The following is a 21,093-nucleotide window of genomic DNA, read 5'->3' as shown; positions in this document are numbered from 1 at the left end:
AGCTAAGACCCTACCTGTTTGGGACTCACTTCCGGGTTCAGACAGACCACAGGCCCCTCAGATGGTTGATGCAGATGAGGGGTGAGAATCCAAAGCTGTTGAGGTGGTCCATTTCCCTACAGGGGATGGACTTCACGGTGGAACACCGCCCTGGCACAGATCACGCCAATGCTGATGGTCTGTCCAGATTTTTCCGCCTTAGTGATGAGGACTCCCTAGGGTAAGGGTAGTTCTCCCCACATTTCAGCTGGAGGGGACACGTGTTAGACCTGACATCATTGGCATGAGTCTCTCCTCCATTTTTTTCTGTTTGCCTCCTCTGTTTACGATGTTTTTGCTGGTATATTGCTTTGGGCACTGTGCCACTGCTGATCAGTGCCACAGTGCAAGTGCTCCCTATGTGAAATTGCTGTATTGATTGACTTCCATGTTTGGCTTATTTGGTTTACTGTCAGTCCCTAGTAGAGTGCACCAGGAGTGCCAGGGCTTGTAAATACAAATGCTGCTAGTGGGCTTGCAGCATGTGTTGTGCCACCCACAAGAGCGGCCTAGTAAAAGTATGTCTGAAGGTCTGCCATTGCTAGACCACGTGCAGTCTGACTGTCACGAGGGCTGCGCAAGTACACCTACTTGCCAGTCCCTAAACCTTCCCTTAACTTCATGTTAGTCACCCCTATGGTAGGCCCAAGGGCAGGGTGCATTGTAAGCATAAGGTAGGACAAGCCTGACAAGGTTGGCATGTCCTAATAGTGAATTACAGCCATATTCGTTTTTCACTATTGTAAGGTAACCTGCTCTCCATCAGTTAGAATGGGCTGCCAGGATTATTAATGCTATAATCCTAGCGGGCTCGGGGAGCATGGTGCAATGTCGAGTTTGGTATCCCTGAACTCAGGGTTTAATAACGCATCCGTTTGTGTGGATGGTTTTTGGACTCTGTGTTTGAAAATAGCACTTTTAGAAAGTAGCTATTTTCTTGTCTAACTCTCTACCGGTCTCTGCTGGTTCTGGTGTGCGTGTGACAGGAGCTGGGTGGCTCCAGAGGTCTGAATGAGTCAGTGTGGGGTGAGTGGGGCATTTGCATTGAGAGTAGGGGAAGAGTAGCTCCTGATAGCCTGCCCTGCCTGATACAATGCTGGCTCCGCCCCCCTGCCAGGCGACTGATGACTCTGAGCCTGCCAGGGACTTTCCTGGCCCCACCTCCTGCCGGGCAACTGATGGCCCTGCCCCTGCCAGTGACAATGCTGGCTCCGCTCCTGCTGGGCGGCTGAAGACTCTGCCCTGCACAGTGAATAGGCCAGGTGCCTAGGCCTGGCAACACCCACAACAAACCCAAGATGGGGGGAAATTCCCCTGCATGGACAAAGGGATCAAAGCCAGAAAGGGGTATAAGAGAAGGACCCCTGAACCAAGAATTCAGATCACTTCTGACAAGGAAACCTGAACCAAGGACAGGAAGCCTGCTGATCCAAGGACAGTCTACCCCTTCTGCCAGAGTCCTGTTTGTTGGGGGAATCCTGCAGTTGCTTCTTTATTTTTGCCAAGGAACCAGGAGAGAGGAACTGAGTGTGTACTCTCAAACTTGCTAAAGAAAATCTCCAAGGGTTGGAAGAGTGCCAGCCTCCTGTTGAAGTCACAGGGCCAAAGGACTTCATTTATTTGCTGAAAGTGCTTGTTGCTGGAACCTGAAAATCCAGCACCTCTGAAGAATCCAGCAATCTCGACGCCGACGGACGCCGCCGAATCCAGCTCGACATCGTGAGTAACGGCTCCAGTGTCCCGCACCTTCGACGCCGGCCGCCGGGCCCGATCGACGCCAGTAGCGACGCCAGTGAGTAGCGAGTTCGGCTCCAGCTCCAAGTGACCCTGTGTCAACGCCGCCGCTGATCGCATCGACCTCGAGCCCTCTCGGCGCCGTGAGCGCTGCTCACTCTTGCAACATCGACGACGCCGTATCCTGCTTCACCTCGTGAGCGTTGCTCCTGCCTGACATCTGTCGACGCCGCTGCAGATCGCCCCGACTCCGAGGCCCGATCGATGCCGAAGACGCGACGCCGGACATCTCGACGCCGCTGATCATCGAGTGCTTCACTTTTCCAACGTACTGTGTTGTGGGGGTTTGTGCGACTCCGGGCTCGACGTAGCGCTCCTCGCGGTCGACGCCGAACCTTTGGATTAACTTTGCCTCGACGTCGTGTGACTCCCGTGTGGGTTACATTGTTGCCAAGAACTGTGTTTTAAAGAAGAAGAGTTGCTTTTGTTACTAAAGACTTTGTGCTAAGAAGAAACCGTACTTGAACTATTATTTTTCCTTCCAAAAGTATTTATTAAGATTGTGGTATATTTTTGTCGTTATTTGGTCTTGTGCTAAGCCTTATATAAACATTCTTATTTTTATAATACTACTGTGTCGTGTCCATTTGTAGTGTATTCACTTTATTACTGTATGTGGTCATAAATGCTTAACGCACTGCCTCTGAGATAAGCCTGTCTGCTTTGCCAAGCTACCAAGGGGGTGAGCAGGGGTTATCTAAGTGTGTGATCCCCTTGCCCTGACTAGAAAAGGTGTGTCCCTATTTGTCAGAAGTGTATACCTCTGCCAACTAGAGACAGCCGCTTCTAACAACAACGTTAACACTTATTTGGAAAATTATGTGAACACCCATATGCAGACAGGAAAGAAAATGAAAGAAAAACAGAACTTCTAATGATACTAAATTCCTGCTGCGTAAAAAGCAGACAAAAGCAGACAATTCATTACATCAACTAAAGCAGCACCACGAATAAAGCCACAGAAGCAGAACGGTTTTCAAGACAACCAAGCACTGTCTCAACCCTTTGTAGACCTTTTCTTCACCCAATAGAAAAGTACAATGCCATCAACCTCTTCTTTAGTGAAAACATACAGAAGATCCAACAGCACTTCAACAACACCAAGCATGCTTCATGTCTTACACCCATCCATTCCCATAGAATCCTGCAATGGTTATACTTCTAAGCCCTATCGCCTGCAGGTCTTGCCAACTATCTTAACTCCCTCAAAGTCATTTCTTATGAAGGTGATGTCTGACCATCATCCTACGTTAACGGTCTCTCAGGGATGCTTTCTCACTCTTACTCACCATTTTCCTAGCCCCCTGCACTCAAGGCATCTCCCCAAAAGCTCTCAGGACAAACCATATTCTTCCATTCCTTAAGAAACCTACTGTAGACTCTCATGACCTCACTGTCTACCGGTAGTCTATGGTCAACTCCAAGATCATATTAATGGACTCTCCTGCAAGAATAACAGTCAGGCTTCTGATCATGCTGTAGCATGGAGATCGCTGCCTCACATAGATGATGCCCTCTTATCACAGATGAAGATGATCACTGCACCTTCATATTTCTAGACCTCTCTCCTACCTTCGACAGAGTCCACCATCCCACTGTGATCAGCAACCTGGAGTCTTGAATGGTATTCACCGTCAATGGCCTTTATTGGCACTCCTCTACCTTTTCAACAGACACCAGTTTGTTCACATGAGCCCTATCAGGTTCCAAATATCCCTATCAATTGCATATTCCCCCAGTGTTCCATATTATCCCATGTCATCTTCAGCACAGATAACAGTATCAAGATGTAGCAGTATGCAGATGATACACAACTCTACGCTAGTCTCCTTTACTGCAGACATCCAATATCTCAAACATTGCCTCCACAACAGATATTAACCATCACAACTTTTAACTCCTACTTTCAGTGAAAGCCAAGTCACTTGGAATCTCCCTGAAAACTAGTCTCACACTCAAGGAACACATTTCCAAAAATAAAGATGAACTGGTACAAGTGTTTTCCTTTTAAGAAAGTGAAAGTGTTTTTTCAAGAAACTGACATCAACACTGCTATTCAAGCCCTTGTGCTCTCACATATGGATGGTGGAAACATCTGCTCCATAGTCACCAAGACTCCATACTAGATCCCATAAGGGCATCCAACAGTTACAGCAAGTCTCATGCAGGGCCTGAAGAAATATGATCCCATCAACCCCATCTTGATGGAACTCCATTTGCTCGCCTTGTCAGCAAACACCACCTTCAAAACCAGCTGCACCAATTACAAAGCCATCATGTCGAGAACCACCAATTATCTTGCACATAATCCCACCATCCCTGATGATTCTCGGTCAGGACACCGTCAGACAGTAGAGTAAGAAGTGTAAAAACAGAAAAAGAAAAAGCAGCAGGGCTTTTCCATATATACGCCCAGAAAATGAACAACATCCCCATACCTATCAGGATCGCACCATGGTACTTCAATTTAGGAAAGAGTCGAAGACACACATGTTTAAAGAACACCACACTACAATGCATTAACAATTCACAAACCAGAAACCTCTTATTAGTCGTTGACTTTATGCTTGTATTTGACCCTGTACAGCGCTCTTCTGCTTTTTGGCTAGGTTCACTCTATAGAAATACCACATGCATACATACATATAATTCATCTGGTACCCAATATGGTGTGTTCTGGAGGACATGAAGGAGGCAGGGAAGAGTTATCATCTTATATAACGTCATTCGACCAAGGAGAGAGAGTGACAGTTTTCACCAGTGTCGAACATCTCTTAAATGTATTTAAAGCTACATCTAAGTTTTGTTAAAAAAGGGTCCCTTTTGTTATGAGTGAGGTACACCCCTCGGCATCTGAAACTTCATCAGGTAATCTAAATTGGGCATCTAAATGCAAGGCTCAGTACCCGCTCCACTACTGAGTATAGCACCGACTTCTTCCAGTTGATTTCATAGCCAGAATTGATTCTGTAGAGACAAAAGATCTGAAGTGGTATGGGTATTTTGGTTTCTGGCTCTGCCATATAAAGGAGAATATCATCTGCATAGAGCAAAATTATTCCATCCCACACTGTTCCTCCCATTGCAGTTCATGACCATCAAATCACATGTGACCTGGCTCAAAAGTGGTTCTATTGTCAAGGTGAATATCAAAGGAGATAAGGGGCACCTCTGTCTGATTCCCCTCTCACGTTAGAACGGTGTCAAAAGAGCTCCATCCACTTTGATTTGTGCCAGTGGCACTCTTATAATAGCATGAGCTGGAAGAGGTACATAGTCTAAGTCCTATTTTGCTCAACATCACAAACATATACTGACATTTGTGTGAGTCGAATGCATTGGGTGCATCAAGGGACATGACTACAGCAGTTACCGTGACTCTTTCTCTGTTTGCAGCATCCATATAGACGTTGCAAGTTTAATCTTGTGTTCCTTCAGAGTATAAACCCAGATTTGTTGAGGTGCACTATGATCTGTATAACTTTGCTCAGTCGACTGGTAAAAATCTTAGTAAGCATTTGAACTTCCACATTAAGTAAAGCTATAACCTATATGAAGAGCATTCGTTCTTTGGTTTACCATTTTTGTGTATTACCTGTCTACACAGTTTAATGCCCAACTGGCTCATTGAAAGACTTGAAATGCCATTCTTCCTGTAAACACAGGATGTTGTTTCAGTTTTGCATACGCTGCAGTCATAGTTCGAGTGGTATGTATCTAGAAGTGGTTGCAGTTTATCCTGAGTATCAATAGTGTCTACATGACCACAAAGTTTATAAGCTTCTCCTTTACCTGTTCAAAACAAAGATCTGTAGTCGAATATACACATGAAATTTGTGGTATACTTTATTGGTGATATATTTATTCAGGCTTTTGGGAAAAAAGACAAAACCGTTTTTTTGATATTATTGATTTGTTGTACGCATTGCAGAAATGATTTAAAGGCTTTTCCTCTACCTCGTGTGTCTGTGCTACGTCTCCATTTACTAACACTGATCAAAAAGTTTGCCTTCTTTCCTCTTCTTACCTGGCTTGCTTTCCATTGCTGTGGTATCTCCTTAGCAGTGGGGTTGGGACCTATTGCTTAACATTCCACAAGGCATTTTTATGGGTGTGGTATATACTTTGTGTTTTACCTCCAGTACAGTTTCTTCAGAGTTTGTGTTCTAAGTATTTGTCAATATACCTGGATAGGTGAGTGAATTACAAGCCTTCATTTGAGGACACTGTTTCTACACTTCACTCTTACCGTGCATGGCATTGCAATTCTGGTTTCACTAAACTAAGGGCTTATTTAGAAGCTCCTTGCACCGTTGGTGTATCATTTTTTATGTGATAAAAAGTGATGCACCGGCGGCGCAAGGGGCTTGTAAATAAACCACTAATTCTTTGCACCCATAATGGAGCATGGATAATTTGTGGCCTATGCCTCACTTACACTGTCATTCGGACGTTTCTTCAAACTTTACATGAGCTTGAAACAGTGCATGGCCAAGTGAGCGGCCATCTATGTATATATATGGAAATGGGGCGTCTCCTTTTCTGATGCACACAAGCGTCTAACTTTTTCCTCCACCACTTTCACTTTGTAGTGTGTTTACATTTCACTTTGTCTATATGCACCTCAATTGTTTTTCGTTTACTGTGTTTACACCTATGCACATGTGGATTAAATAGTTCTCTTCAAATTTATTTTTCCACAGAAATGGGTATCTTTTTAGTTTGTCGGCATGTTTACATTCTGCTTTCAATACACGCACTGCACAGGGCAGGCCTCTCCTTTGATATTTTAAAGAGGCCATCATTACTCTAATCTATTGCAGAGTTGAGTGAGAATTACCCCTACCCACCTCTAGAATCCTAAAATTACCCATACCTTCCTTTACAGCTACCCACCCCATAACCCTAAAATTACCCTTACCTTTTGCTAACACTAACCATCGCTACACCTTAAAATTACTGTAACCTCCCTTTACCGCTACCTACCGCTAAACCCTAAAAATTAACCGTATATCCCTTTACTACTGAACCCTTCACCCTAAAATGACTTCCCTTTACACATTGAATATCCATGTATACGCACACACATACACACATGTGAACACACAGATATATTACCTACTGGTGGTTGCCAGTAGGTAGTTATAGTTAGGATGTTTCCATAGGAAAAGCATTTTTTGCACTTGCCTATAACTTTGGCGTTATTTGACGAATCTTCACGAAATGTTCCAGAAAAAAAGAACTCTGGTGATTCTTTTTGCACACAGAACGTTTCTGGGTGATTCGTAAAGTGGGGGCTGAGAAAAATGGGGTTGAAAAATGGGTGCATTTGCAATGGTAATTCCAGACCTGTCAACATGCATAAAGCCCGAACCACCAAACGAAATTACACCAAATCCAGCGGAAAGGTATATTTTGTTACACAGATCATGCTTTTAGTTATTTGGTGTAAATCTGTTTAGTAGCTCATGAGAAATGTAATAAGAAAAAGTTTGTTGTATCTGTGCTCGGGGATATTTTGTGGCCACAACACAATTAATCGCTACGACATGAGCCAACAGGAGTGCTGTGATTGGCTGGCCGGAACCCGAGGAGAAAGTTGCTGTCCCCATTTATGGACTGTAGAACAGATCCCGGGGCTGAAATTTTTTGTGAAAGCGGATATAAGGGGTCAGGGTAGAGGTACTCTGACCACATGTTTGACAAATGGGGGTGTTAATGACACAAGTTATGTGTCCAAAGATGGTTTTTTACCTTGCGTGATATTAGTGAAGACGCCGCGTCTATCACGCTGCCGTGTAATGCCGCAGGAATTTAGCAACTATTACGATAACTTCACAAATATTGGTGAAAATATAATATATATATATATATATATTCACACACCTGGCGATGACGCAATAACGTGGAATACATTTCACAAGTGGTTTTCATAAGAAATAAATACAAAAAACAGATGTTAAAAGATGATATTAGTAAGTCCATATTCTCAAACATTGTCTACACTATCTCTATATAAGTATTTTACACTTTCTAAGAAACATGCGAACTTCGCGAGTACCGACGTCATTGCGACATCTGGCAGTGGTGCGATAATGCAAAAGACATTTCAGAAGTTGTTTCTTTAAGAAATAAATATAAAAAGAGAAGTTAAAAGATGATGCTAGTAAACCCCTATTCTCAAACATTGTCTTCTCTGTCTATATATACTTGTTTTAGTATTTTTTAAAAACCATGTGGTCTTTGTGAGTACCGACATCATCGCAACTTCCAGCGATGCTGCAAACAGAAAAAATATAACTAAAAAATGGTGTTCTTTAACCAAGATTTTTAAACAGAATGTTAGTAAACTGGTTTGTTAAATATGGTTTACACCCTATGTATATATCTGTTTTACTCTTTATAAAAAAATCACTTTCCTCATGATGTTACTGCTGGAATTGCAACCTCACAATGAGTAGAAAAACAATTTAAGAAAAAATCCAGTTTTAAATGAACCAACACAAATTAACGCGTTCCATGCGTCGGACGGCCCCCGGCCGTCTGACTTCACGGTGGGCATGTGCCTCGGACGGCTGGGGGCCATCTGATTTGTGCACGCGTAGAATCCATCCGCACAGCGGGGAAATTTGCGCCACCGCGAACGGGTTAACAGGAGCTTTAGAGTGAAATACAAAAATAAGTGATTTGGTATACACCTGTGATATATAATATGCAATTACACAATAACATTACAAATACCTTAGAAAAAATATGGAAAAAATGTAAGAAACTGGGACAATATAGTTTCAAAACAAAATTTAACAACCTTAAAAAAAATCATTGGAAAAATCAAAGGTTATAGGGATGTTATAGTTGGAAATCAGAAGTTTAAATAACCTAGAAATTCAGTGAAAAAACAAAAGGTTAAAAGGACGTTATAGTTAGGAATTAGCATTACAAGTACCTTAGAAATTCAGCGAAAAATCTAAAAGTTACAGTGATGTTATAGTTAGGAAAAAGAATTTCAAAAAACCTTAGCAATCTACTGAAAAAAAACAATAGTTACAGGGACGTTGTAGGTAGGCTCAGGTTTTACTCGTACAAAGCCACAGAAATTCAGCAGTTATAGTTACGTGAGCTAACTATAACTTACGCCCCCACAAAGCACTACTTATGACCTCACATATTACATCACTTATGACATGGTAGTGACATCACTGATGGCATGGCTGTTGACATCTCAGATGACATCACTGATGACTTCATGCACTGAACCAATCACACACCCAGTCACACCAATATACAAACTCACATACACCCTCTCCCACACAACCACTCACAAATCCATTCACAGACCCATACAAGTACTCACACACCTGCTCACTGATTCATAGTCACTAATACATCCAGTTGCTCATACAGCCACTCACACAAAAACTAACTCACCCATAATGCCACGCGTGCACCACTCACTCACCAATACAGCAACTTTCACATGCAGTTAAACAGGCATACAGACACCAACACACCCACTCATACACCCATACAGTCACTTACGCATCTACTCTCTCACCCATACAGTCAATCATACAGCCACCCACTCGCCCATACAGTTACTCACACATCCACACAACTACTTCTAGAGAAACTAACACATGTACTCACTCACCTATACAGTCACTGACATAAGGACACACTTACCCATATGGTCACTTTCACATTTCCTCTCTCACCCACACAGTCAATCACACACCCACTTACTCACCCAAACAACAGTTATTCACCCACTCACACACCCATACAGCCACTCACACATCCCATCGCTCACCTATACAGTCTCTGACATACTCACTCACTCACACACAGTCACTCGCTCACCCATATAGCCACTCACACACCCACTCGCACGTGGATACACACAGTCACACAGCCAATCATATATGTGTTACAAATAGTATCACTTTTTAGTAGTATACAAACTACTCATTTTACATTTGTAGTACCTTAGTATATATCTTTAACACTCAGAAACTTTTAGAACGCACTCATACTCACTATATGATGCCATCAGTGATATCATTTGAGATGTCATCAGTGATGTCACTATCCATGTCATGGGTGATGCATTATTTGAGGCCATAAGCAGTGCATTGCGGGGTTGTAAGTTATTGTTAGCTCAGGTAACTATGACTGCTGAATTTCTATGTTTTTTTATGAGTAAAATCTGAGCCTAACTATAACTTCCCTATAACCTTTATTTATTCAGTGATACAAATATATGTATACATATGTGTGTGTGTGTGTGCATATATATATATATATATATATAGTCTATAGTAAAAACACGTGTCAAAGACATCTGCATTGGAAAGGCATGTGTGGAAAAGACTGTGTGATAAAGGATGTTTCCCTTTTAGTCCAGTTAACGTGACTTCTTTGAGAATCTCTACAATATCTCTCTTGTATGTCTGTACGACCTACATGTAAAATGCACAGATTCTGTTCCATGAATGGCAATGCTATACAAAACAGCAAATACAATTAAATAAATTACGCTCACCATGTCACCACCCTTCCCAGAAAATAATGAATTAGTTATTTACTTTATGCAACGCAAAAATAGGTTTATAAAAACATCTTTATGTGGTTACTTTTCCTTCAAAAATGTCACAAATACACAAGAAAACATTCAAACTTTAAAAAGAGATACCTTCCTTGAGACAGCCATTCATCAAATAACCATACGTATAGCAGAATATTTTTAACTAATCTTATAATAGGCATTCATTTTTGTTTTGCTATAAGATATCTATTTTTGACAACCTGAGCTCTCCCCATTTTGAATGAAGAGAAGTCTTAAGTAAATCTATATTTAGATTAAACGTGTTTACATAAAATCCAGCTACTACTAATACTGTGGTATGCTCATTGTCCTGTTACATAAACTGGTGTGTAACCATGGGTAGCACCATTTCAGTATTTCACCTGTTTTCAGTTCTCCATAATTGTAGTCGACCATAATAACCTCTGAAGTTAACTTTATACTTTTATTTTCCATGACATAAGGGATAAAGTACCCCTTGTCATACATTATAAGGATATTGCAAGTCATCGAGGAGTTCCATAACTGTATAAAGAATGAAGGCTGAAGGCCAAGTTCCTTTATAAGGATATGGAACTCCATGGTGAATTGCAATAGCCTTATCATGTACGCCAGGAGGTACTTTATCTCATAAAATACATGGTGACATCATCACCTTTCCCACAAACCACTTAAACCTTGGTGCATATCTCTTTCACATGAAAGAGATAGCATGCTTGCAAACATGAACAATAAAAATAAAACATCTAGTGCAAAATTAAACACATCAAAACCTGTTTATTATTTGTTGCAAACAGATATTAGAAACAGTTCAATGGAAGTCATTATTTTTTTTAAAGCTGCAAAAACTCAGAATGTGTGGAACATGCTAAAATATTTGAGCTTTTGTCTAACTATGTAATAAGTGCCAAAAATAAACGTGTTCTCTCTGCATGTTATAACCTAAACCATAGAGCAGAAGAAAGAAAAGTTACGGTGCTTTACAGCTGCCTCAATTATGCTCTGTGACCTAACCTGACCTGCCCCAGAAAAGAGTTGTAAAACCTCATCAAGGCAGTCTAATGATAACAATGTTCCGACAAACAATTCAGTCATCCGCAATTGCAACTGAATCCCTACTTCAATTCTGTGTGTAGATATGTCTTTCCTACAAGTAAGTTTGTGATTGTGAACGTCTGTTTTCCCAGCGGGGTATTTGTGTGTGAGGTGCATCTGTGAGCCGTCCAGAAGCTGCTAGAGTGGGTGCTGTGAGGGACAGGACTAGAACCTGTGTGATTCATAATGCAAGCGGAAAGCTGTTCGAGTAAGTGCCCATCAGTGAGTGACAATGTGTGCTTGAGATGAGAATGTTCTGGAGTTGAGTGTGTGATAAATAGCCGAAATGGCTAAGGCTGTGAATTGGCTCTTCAGTCCTACTAATCCTATTTGGCCTACCAGGAGCATGTGTCCTTCTGGGGGTCCCAAGCAGAGGGGATGGCACCTTTGGAAGTGGAACTGAACGCTTATGGATCCAGGGAAGAAAGAAACAAACTCGGCTAACTGGGGCTCCTTGGGACAAGATCCCACATGAAAGTGCCGGCCCTTAGACATCTGTGAAGCTAGCAAGAACCAACGGAAGATGGTGTGCGGCTGAAAAAGCTGAGAATCCTCAGCCCCCCTGGTGGAACAGTAAGTGATTCACACACAGGGGGCCATCACTGTTGGGACAACAACATGCATAGATGGGAAAGGGTTAGGTGGGGTTCAACTCTGTCATCATAGAATAAGGCCATTTCAGGCCTGACATTTACCTAGGACTTATATTTAATTTCCCCCAGGAAGCACGTCGATGCGACCACTGGTGATTCCCTAAAGTCGGGAGAGAGAGGAAGTCGCCACACAAGTCTACTGAGTAGCTTGTGTCAACAAGATGCTTGTCTGCCGCTAGCGCTTGGCGATGTGAGAGCAGAGCCTGGGATTCACAAGTGGGTGTTAATTGGTCGAATCCTCGGGTAAATTGAGTGGATCTCTATCCTCATATGTCATAGAGCCCTCCAGACTTGGCTTAATGTGGATTGAGTGCTGCCACCTGTGTGAATGGCTACTTTATAACCGGAATCACTGCCCTAATGATGGTGGCACCTTTTACGTACATATTGATTTTCCCTGCAGCCAATGATGTAGAGTCCTGCTGGACACGTTCTAGGGTTCCGCCTGGTGTTAACCCACACTGCACACCCACCCTTCACAGGCATCACTGGTCAGGTGACCCTGCTAATAAAAGGGGCTGGGTGCACGGGCCAAGGGCCAGTTCCCAGTACCCTACTACTGTGTCAGTGTGTTTCATTTGCAATCATGGTGGCCTAGGGCCCAATCACTTTAAAAATGATACAGAGAACACAACTCTTTTTTTTTATAAATGGCTAGGTTGAATCAAGATGAGCATGTCACCCACTCCACTATTCAGCAGTCTTTATTACTATATTAGTGTAGAGTGCATGGTTCCCGAGCCCTAGAGCCAGGCACTTTTAAATCTACATGGTGGGAAGACAGGGATAACCATGAGGATACCTCCCTCTGCAAGCACACCTCCTTTACATGGCAGCGATCCGAGCCTTTGGACTCGGACATGCCAATCCCCCCCTACACAAATTAGCACTAAATATTAGATCGCCTAGTTGTGCGACACACAAGATTGGAACATGCTTAACAAGGTGGAGATTGGAATACATACACAACCAGCTGCGGCCGGGCCTGGTGAGGGGGGGGGTTGGATTTCGTCGGACGATGATGTGTGAAAGTTGAATAATTAATTAATTTTCCCTCGTCATCGTCCTATGAAATCCCCCCACCAAGCTCACCGCTCTTACCTGCACAGGCCGCGGCTGTACACAATCTATAAATTTCCTATATCCCAGTTGTTTAATTCAGTGTTTTGAATGGGTGTCAAGTTTTTATGCAGCTTTAATTAATATTGTTTCTCCTCACCCCCTCCCCCCCCCAACCTGGCCACCAGGACCAAGACATCGATTATAACACGAACAACGAGCAGCTGTGTCATCTGTGTGGAAATAAGAAAATGCAATATGGGAAAGAGAAGACACTAGGCCTTCCCCTGATCTGAAACGTCTTCCCTAACCAAATCCTGCAGACCCATCATTTCCTACTGTGGGAAAGATCGGAAGGCTCACGCTTCAAGCTACAGCTCATTACACACCAATCCATCCTGCTTCGAGGCGCTTCATTGACTTCCCCTCTTCTACAACCCTTTGACTCTTGCACCTGCCCCCTCTCCCCGGATCCTCTGATGCGAGATCCCATGTCTCTAGCCTTTCCCAGAAGGCTTCCCATGCCCACGTGCCTGCCTGCCTGCCTGCACAGCGCTGCGAAGCCTTTCACTCATGCATCCTCTCATCCACATCAAGACAAATGGATGGTCTTATGCGCTGGACACCAGAACTGATGCCCATCGTGACCAGTGCTACCCACATTGGCATGAAAGGCTCACTAAACACCCCTAATACTCATTGCAAACGGTTATCTAATGACAAATGCGAGTGACGTGTCTAAAAAACGCTATTTGTCAGGTCAGGAAAAGATTCTTGAATAGCACTCTTAAAGAAGGTTGCATACTTGGTACTGTTCACCTAAGCTGTAGAAATCTGTTGTAACCTGAAAAACACACCCAACATTGCACTGTATGTACTGCGCGGATGTCTTCACCGTGTGTGGCTAAAATCAAAGGGTCAATCCAAATGTTGTAGCAGAAGACGTAGGGGCATATTATCAAGGGGGTTTATCTCCGCTTTTTTGGCTTTAAAAGCCAAGAAAGCGGAGATAAAATTATCTCCCTATTACCTAGCTGTCGCTAACACCAGTTAGCGACAGCTAGTAGGAGATAGCGACCATCTTGGGCCCCACTTTGCATGTCAGTGATATTTATCACTAATGACATGCAAAGTGGGCGTGCCAAGATGTTAGCGACTGGAAACAGTCGCTAACATCGCTATCTCCTATTACCAACTTCTGGAGATATTCGCGCTAAGCGCGAATATCTCCAAAAGCTAACACCTGCCCTGAGCAGTTCTTAGCCATGTTATCCAATGGGAGGTGGATAACATGGCTAAGAGCATTAGCTCGGTAATGCATGAATATCTCTGACTTTTCAGCGATATTCATGCATTGTGGCCGTTTTTTATCGCATTTGCGATAAACCTTGGTAATACCAAGGTTTATCTGCGATAAAAATCGCCGCAGCTCAGCGGTAAATTTTTGTCTCTAACCAAGCAATAGCAATAATTATCTCTATTGCTTGGTAATATGCCCCTCAGTCTTTATTACCCAAGGTATGTCTCTAGGTGATACTGAGACTAGCGAGCTTTGATTTGTTTTGGTTAGGCGCCTTGATGCCTTCGGGTTTTAGTTGCGCATTATAAATTTTATTTCATTCATTCATTCATTCTGAAATACGATATATTTTACTCACGTTATTTACTATATGTGTATGCTCAATCTTGCTTACCTCAGAGCACATCCACAGGTGTGGGTCTGAAATCCAATGGTCTGTAGTTGAGGCTACCACAAAGCACTGGAACACATATACCGAACTGGGATACGGGAGTATCACTCACCATTGTATTGTATTAGACATACATTCTGTAGATGTATAGAACAGTTGAGTTATAGCACAACTAAGGAACTATAAATATGCACACAGTTTCTTCCCACCCGGTGATGTAAATTGTGTGCATAAGGAAGTGCTCCCGGTGGGAGATATGAATGAGCCCAAAACCGTTTGGGGCAGATTTATGTTGGACTTGCGCCACGTTTACGCCGCCGTTGCGTCACGCAACGGCGGCATAAACGTGGCGCGACCCATTTACAACGTGACGCATCTAGGCAGATGCATCACGTTGTAAAGCCCTGCGCCACATATGGGCGTTCCGGCGCAGGGTGGGCGTTCTGGGGCACGTGCGCCTCGCAAAAGTGCCTGCGTGAAATCTACAAGATTTCACGCAGGCACTTTTAGGCCAATGCTGCGTCAAAACTCTGTGCCTGCTTGAAGCAGGCGTAAGGCTTGACGCAGCATTGGACAGATAGGGCCCCCCAGAGCATTGCTGGAGCTGCGTCGCGCTTGCGACGCAACTCCAGCAATGCGCCGCCTTTACGGCACAGATGCATGACGCATCTGTGCCGTTTTTGCCCCATGGTGCGCTGCATTTTAAATGCGGTGCACCATGGGTGGCAGAGCTGCGGCGCACAATAACTGGCGCATCCCTGGGGATGCGCCAGTTACTGTAAATCTGCCCCTTTATTGCGAAGACGCTGTTCTCCTCTTTTACAGGAATAATCATAACTTGGAGAAAACACTAGAAAGAGGAATGCATCACCCCAGTTTCAATTATTTAATTTCAAGATTATCGACTGGGTGTCAAAGCTACTTGTAAAGTAAATGTTGATCTGGTGTCAGTTTTTATTTCACAATGTAGATAGAAGCCGCTTGTACGCCAGACTATCTAGTGCCAAATATCAAAGAATATCCTGAAGATAAGTATATATTGGCAAGCTCAAGATGTACTATTCTTAATTCCACGTCTACGTACCTTGACAATCTATACATGGTCAAGGTCCATGTATGTGGAGTAAGTACAGTAAACCTAATTGCCCAATATATACTTATCCTCACAACATTCTTTTAGTTATGTTATGGGTATTTGTAAAGCATACTATCACCCGAGGGTGTCCTGCCACTGACATCCTGGGCATAATATTTATTGATGCAGATATTTAAAACTCGATATTTTGTTTTCACAGTGGTAAGTTTGGCGGAATGGGTGGAAGCCTGGGGATTCAGGGAGACCTTAAAGTCCCTTTATCCTGTGCTGTATTTCCCTCCAGTCAGGTGTCCAGTAAAAATGAGTGCATTTTAGTAGTGTGTGTAGAGTATTTGCAATATTTCTTAATATACTTCAAGACAAAGCCAATTACTTTAAGAACGGGAGTCCCGGTTTTATGGTATTTGCTCTACAGATTGATTTTTTGCTAATTTTATCTGTATATACCTATATTTATTTTGTGTTTTGTGAAAAAAATAAAGCTGCAACTGGAATATCCACTTTTATTACCCACTCTTATTTGATTGAGAAGATAACACTCCCACTTCAAGGCCTTATTTTTTGTGTATATCATAAAACGGCATGCTGGTTATAGTTCCTTTAGAAAACCTTCTCCCTTGTTTAACTCCGCTGTCTGTCAATCTGCACAGCATTGGATTGGCAGCCATGTGCAACAGCATTGAGAATAACTCAACAAAAAACGCATTTTCTATTTTTTCCACATTTAAGAATAAATACAGACAAAGAGGCAGATGGCTTTCTGACTATATTAATCTGTAAAACTCATTAAAAACGGAAAACCTGGAGCCCTGATTAGGAATATGTTGTGTACACTGTAATTATGTATTGCCTTTCAATAAATAAAGTGCCCTTAAAGTAGACAAGACCTTTTGACTGCGACGTACGTTCTCAGTACTGGAAGAGCAGTGGGTGCTAGTACTCAGAAAGCGCTTTGGATATTGCAAGAGGTATGGAAGCACTATATAAATGCCAATGTACTACAATTCAATGCACGTGAATGAGCAAAGTTATAAGGGGGATATTTGTACTGGAAGATAAGGGCACTGCAGGTCACAGTTTAGGTGCATTAACAGAATTGTATGTGGCCCACAATATCAACCAGTCATCCCAGGTACCATGCAAAGCTGTACCAGTACGGAGACACCCACCGTTCTTACCCATGATGCTCTTCTAGCCTGATGTGCATCATGCAGACAGCACAGAGGTCTCTCAATGCACAGTTACCTAACCTGCAGTACTCAATCCTGTACCATTTCAAACCATCCACTGTGCTCACACCATCCACCTCTGTGCTAATCTACACTAAGTAGCACTATCCGAGTACAGCGCCATTACCTCCTCGTAAGTCTTTCTCGCCACCAGAGACACGTAGTGAGCTTTAGCTCCACATCAGAACCCTCCAAAGCAAATTAACATCCCACGCCTACAATCCATCACCCTTGACCCAGTATAAGGGGAGGGTTGACCAACCTCACTTCCTGTAGAACTACCAATCCCAAAGAACTACATGAAGCTGATAGCCAAACAGGGAGGGAGGGATAGGAACTCATGTGGCAAGGAAGACAATACTCGGAGTAATGAAGATTACAGATAAGTAACCAGGGCATTCACGGAGCTCACACTATGAGCCTTGATCTTGATTTGGAGTATGCACTGGTGAGCCAGTGCTGAAACTGAACAGATCTCTCAAAAGCCGCCTTTCCAGAACTCAACTATCCACAGAGATCTAAGAAAGCACTTCTGTCCTGACCAGCACCATACACTGCAATCCTTTGCACCTCTCTCCTGAACTGAAGTGCTCTGGCATCTCAGTACTCAGAGGATCTACGTAACCTAAAGGATCAGAGGTTTCAAACATAAGTGTACTGACAAAGCAGTGTCATTGATTCGTAAAAATAATATCTCTATTTAAATACGTCATCCGCTTACATGTGCGATAAGAGTTATTTATGTTCTGTTTCTGTATCATCCATGTTATAATATAGTACATAGAATGAGTTGAGATCATGTCACAATTTTCATAGTGTTCTTGTATTGAGCTTAAGCTGCAGTGATGTGTATGTCTCTACCTCCCCCCTCCTTCGCACCCTCACGTCCCACGCCCCCCACAGTGCCAGAAAGTTTGATCGGGGATTATGCATCTGATGAAGAGGTCTTTGTGTAAACACAGTGGGTTAATGCACCAGCTGGAGAAATATGGATATAACGTGCACATTACAGATGGTGAGGCTTATAAAAGAGTTCCATGTGTTAATACACTCGCTACATATATAATTGTGTCGCCTGCTCATGCAGTATCCCTTTAAGATGGCTCAGTGAGAATTTACTAGGTGCTGTTTGTAACCTAAGGTTCCAACATTATTAAGGTCCCTCAAGAGAATTGTGTATCCGATGCATAGATCTGTATGTTCTATACATGTCACATGTTGTAATACCAGTAAAATAGCTTAAAAGTTATGTGGGTTATCAGCCGAAGCCTATGCCTGACCAGGAGATTACAAGTTTGAATCCCAGGTGGGCAAGAGTAGTAACTTTTAAATTGAAAACCCAACACTTACAACTCGTTTTGGATACTCCAGGTTTCGTCACTTTGTGAAAGCAATGTAACCAATAAACACGTGTTTTAATTGTTCTTACTTTTGAAAGACTGGGGCACGTGACTGCATAACCTGCTCAACAATCAGCAACTACACAAAACGAAACACTGCAGGGCCTCCGAGAGCCACAAACCCTAAACATATCAAAAACATCATCTATCTAAAAGCCAGCCCTGCAGGGGGCGCTCGCCTGGCCTACTCTCATGGCATGTTATTATAAGTCTTATAACAACGAGCCTCCAGCTGCATTCTTGCTTTATACAGGGGTACGCAGACACTCTCGCCTGCCCTCCAGATTCAATGGGAGGAGGTTAGGAGGGCTGAAGCTACAAACAGTCAATATTTCAGAGGTGGGGTGGTGGCCTCATCCCCTTCTGCAGTGAAGCCCTGGGTAACTCAAGTACCTGGCAGTCATTTTCGTTGTTGCTCTCTACCGAGATTACTGATGTTAGATTAACAAACTCATCGACGTTGCACTGGATACCTGAACTAAGTGTGGCATGGTTAATGGGTAAGGATGGGTGTTCCTTGTTATAAGGGTATGAAACGTTTCCATGAATTGCAGAGATTAGGCACAGTTATCGGTGCTATCAGGACAGGACGAAGAGAAAGCAATGCAAGTACGCGAGGGGACACGGTGCAAGCTGCCCTTAAAGCTTCCGCACATGGAAGTGTTGTTAAAGTATCCCTTTTCAGTTAGGGCAGAGGTGGGACAGGCAGACGGGGTGGCACCTACTGCGCGGTATTGTCTGTGATAACTTGGACGGAAATGCCAGGATTTGGCCATCTGCCGAGATTTGCCATATGTCAGGACGAAGACGCAGCCGGCGTTTGCCAGTTCTCAGCCATCCTCGGCTGTGCTTCGCGATACACCTCTGCGAGGACGCCTGCTGGACAGCTCCAGCGAGAACGCCTCAGCCATCCCACTTAGTGCTGGCCCATCGACCACTTTTAGAAGTTGCGAGATGAGTATAGTTTTAATGTTGTACGGTTTACAATCAGCAGAGTCCACCGCCAGCTTCGTAAGCAGGTATCTGAGAACCGGGCCACCTGAGGACGGGTTTCAACTGGGGCATGCCACCTGAGTGGGGGGAAATGGTTTGCATGAGGTTTGGTGTACTGCCCCTGCAAACAGACAAGCAAGCGCCGGGGCGCTTTTCAAGATGCTTTGCCCTGCCCACCAAAGGGTACGCTAGTAACGCTACATGTGTGTGTCTTAACCCCGGCGCAGGGCACTTGGCAGCCCCAGGCGCATCTGTGCTGGTCGTTGCTGACATGTTAGACGGAGCGCGCACCATGCGAACCAGGCGAACATATCGGCAGTGCGGGAGCAGCGCGCGCTCAGCGTTAGAGGATGCTCGGTCCTTACCTCTGCAGGTTCCGAAGCAGTAAGCGGAGAGCAGGAGCAGGAGCAGTGGGGCGCTGCATACTGGCGTCGGCAGGAGCATTCTCAGCCCGGAGGCTCCGCTGTGCGGGCTCTGCCGAGCTGGGTGCCTGCAGCCGCTGGTTCTCATCTGTGCCAAGTGCGCTGTCCTTGGTCCTGGATCTCGCTTCGCTTCACGGCGGTTGCTATCGGCGTTTCCTGCAGTTCACGGGGTGACCGTCCCTTGCTCTGCCTCTCCCTTGATGTCTTCTCGGCTCTACTCCTGTATTCGCTGGTCTGTCTTCGGGTCTCTTGCGTTTCCGCGCTTCCCAAAACTTTTAAATACCGCAGCACGTGGGCCGCGCGCGCGGGGCCAGTGGCGCGTCACGAGCCCCGCCCAGGCGCCTCGCATACTTGCTCCTTGCGCATGCACGGCCCGGGTTCCCCCCCTCCTTAGTGCCTTTGTGCAAGGACGTCAACAGCCAGTGCTTGGGGCCCGTGTGTCACACCGACGCAGAAGTGACTCATGGTAGGGGTGACGGTGCCCATTCTCACTCCCTTAACCCCCAACCCAGCTCCACAGTACGGAAGGAAGTTTAGGAACGCCGGAGGCTACACACTACATTTGACTGCATCTGGTTCCCTATTCCCTCCGCTTTCCCTGAACATTAACCCAACCATTCCCAGCCCCATCTCTTTAGGGAGAACACTCTCACCCACAACTGATTTCCACTTTTTACATTTGTACTGTATTCCAGTTCTGTCTCCTACGGATGTCCATCCCTTCGCCTGCAAAGGTTAAATCAATTTTTTTCACAAAAATATTGCCGTTTCTGGACTTTGCTATACAATATCCCTCTTCAAATAGTTTCAATTCCAATCATTGGCAGTGATAACATACACATATCAGACGTTCTGCAAATGTTCTTGTTGTTGGGTATTTTGGGGCTTATGTTGCATACAAGCAGTAGCCAGACCTCTCTGCCTCATTGATCCAAGGCGGAGTACTTGCAAAAGTGCTGTTGTAATAGACATATTCCAACCGTTTGGTAACTGTTTCGATGGGTTTTAGAAAAGCATATTTTTCAAAAATGTGTACTG

The 21,093-nt window shown here is 44.0% G+C and overlaps 1 protein-coding gene across 3 annotated transcripts in view; it reads right to left on the bottom strand.

The window, feature by feature from the left end:
* Positions 1-20,270, bottom strand: part of NMU (neuromedin U) — a 482,937-nt gene extending 462,667 nt beyond the window's left edge. For all 3 annotated transcript variants that reach the window (XM_078678177.1, XM_078678179.1, XM_078678178.1), the window contains exon 1: positions 19,999-20,270. In XM_078678177.1, the coding sequence (XP_078534303.1) occupies positions 19,999-20,143 (145 nt within the window). In that variant the 5' untranslated portion in view covers positions 20,144-20,270. The remainder of the gene's footprint in view (positions 1-19,998) is intronic.
* Between the last annotated feature and the right edge of the window lie 823 nt (positions 20,271-21,093).

Source organism: Lissotriton helveticus, chromosome 2_2 (genome assembly GCF_964261635.1).
Source record: "Lissotriton helveticus chromosome 2_2, aLisHel1.1, whole genome shotgun sequence".
Taxonomy (NCBI): Eukaryota; Metazoa; Chordata; class Amphibia; order Caudata; family Salamandridae; genus Lissotriton; species Lissotriton helveticus.
This window is presented reverse-complemented; position numbering and strand designations above follow the sequence as displayed.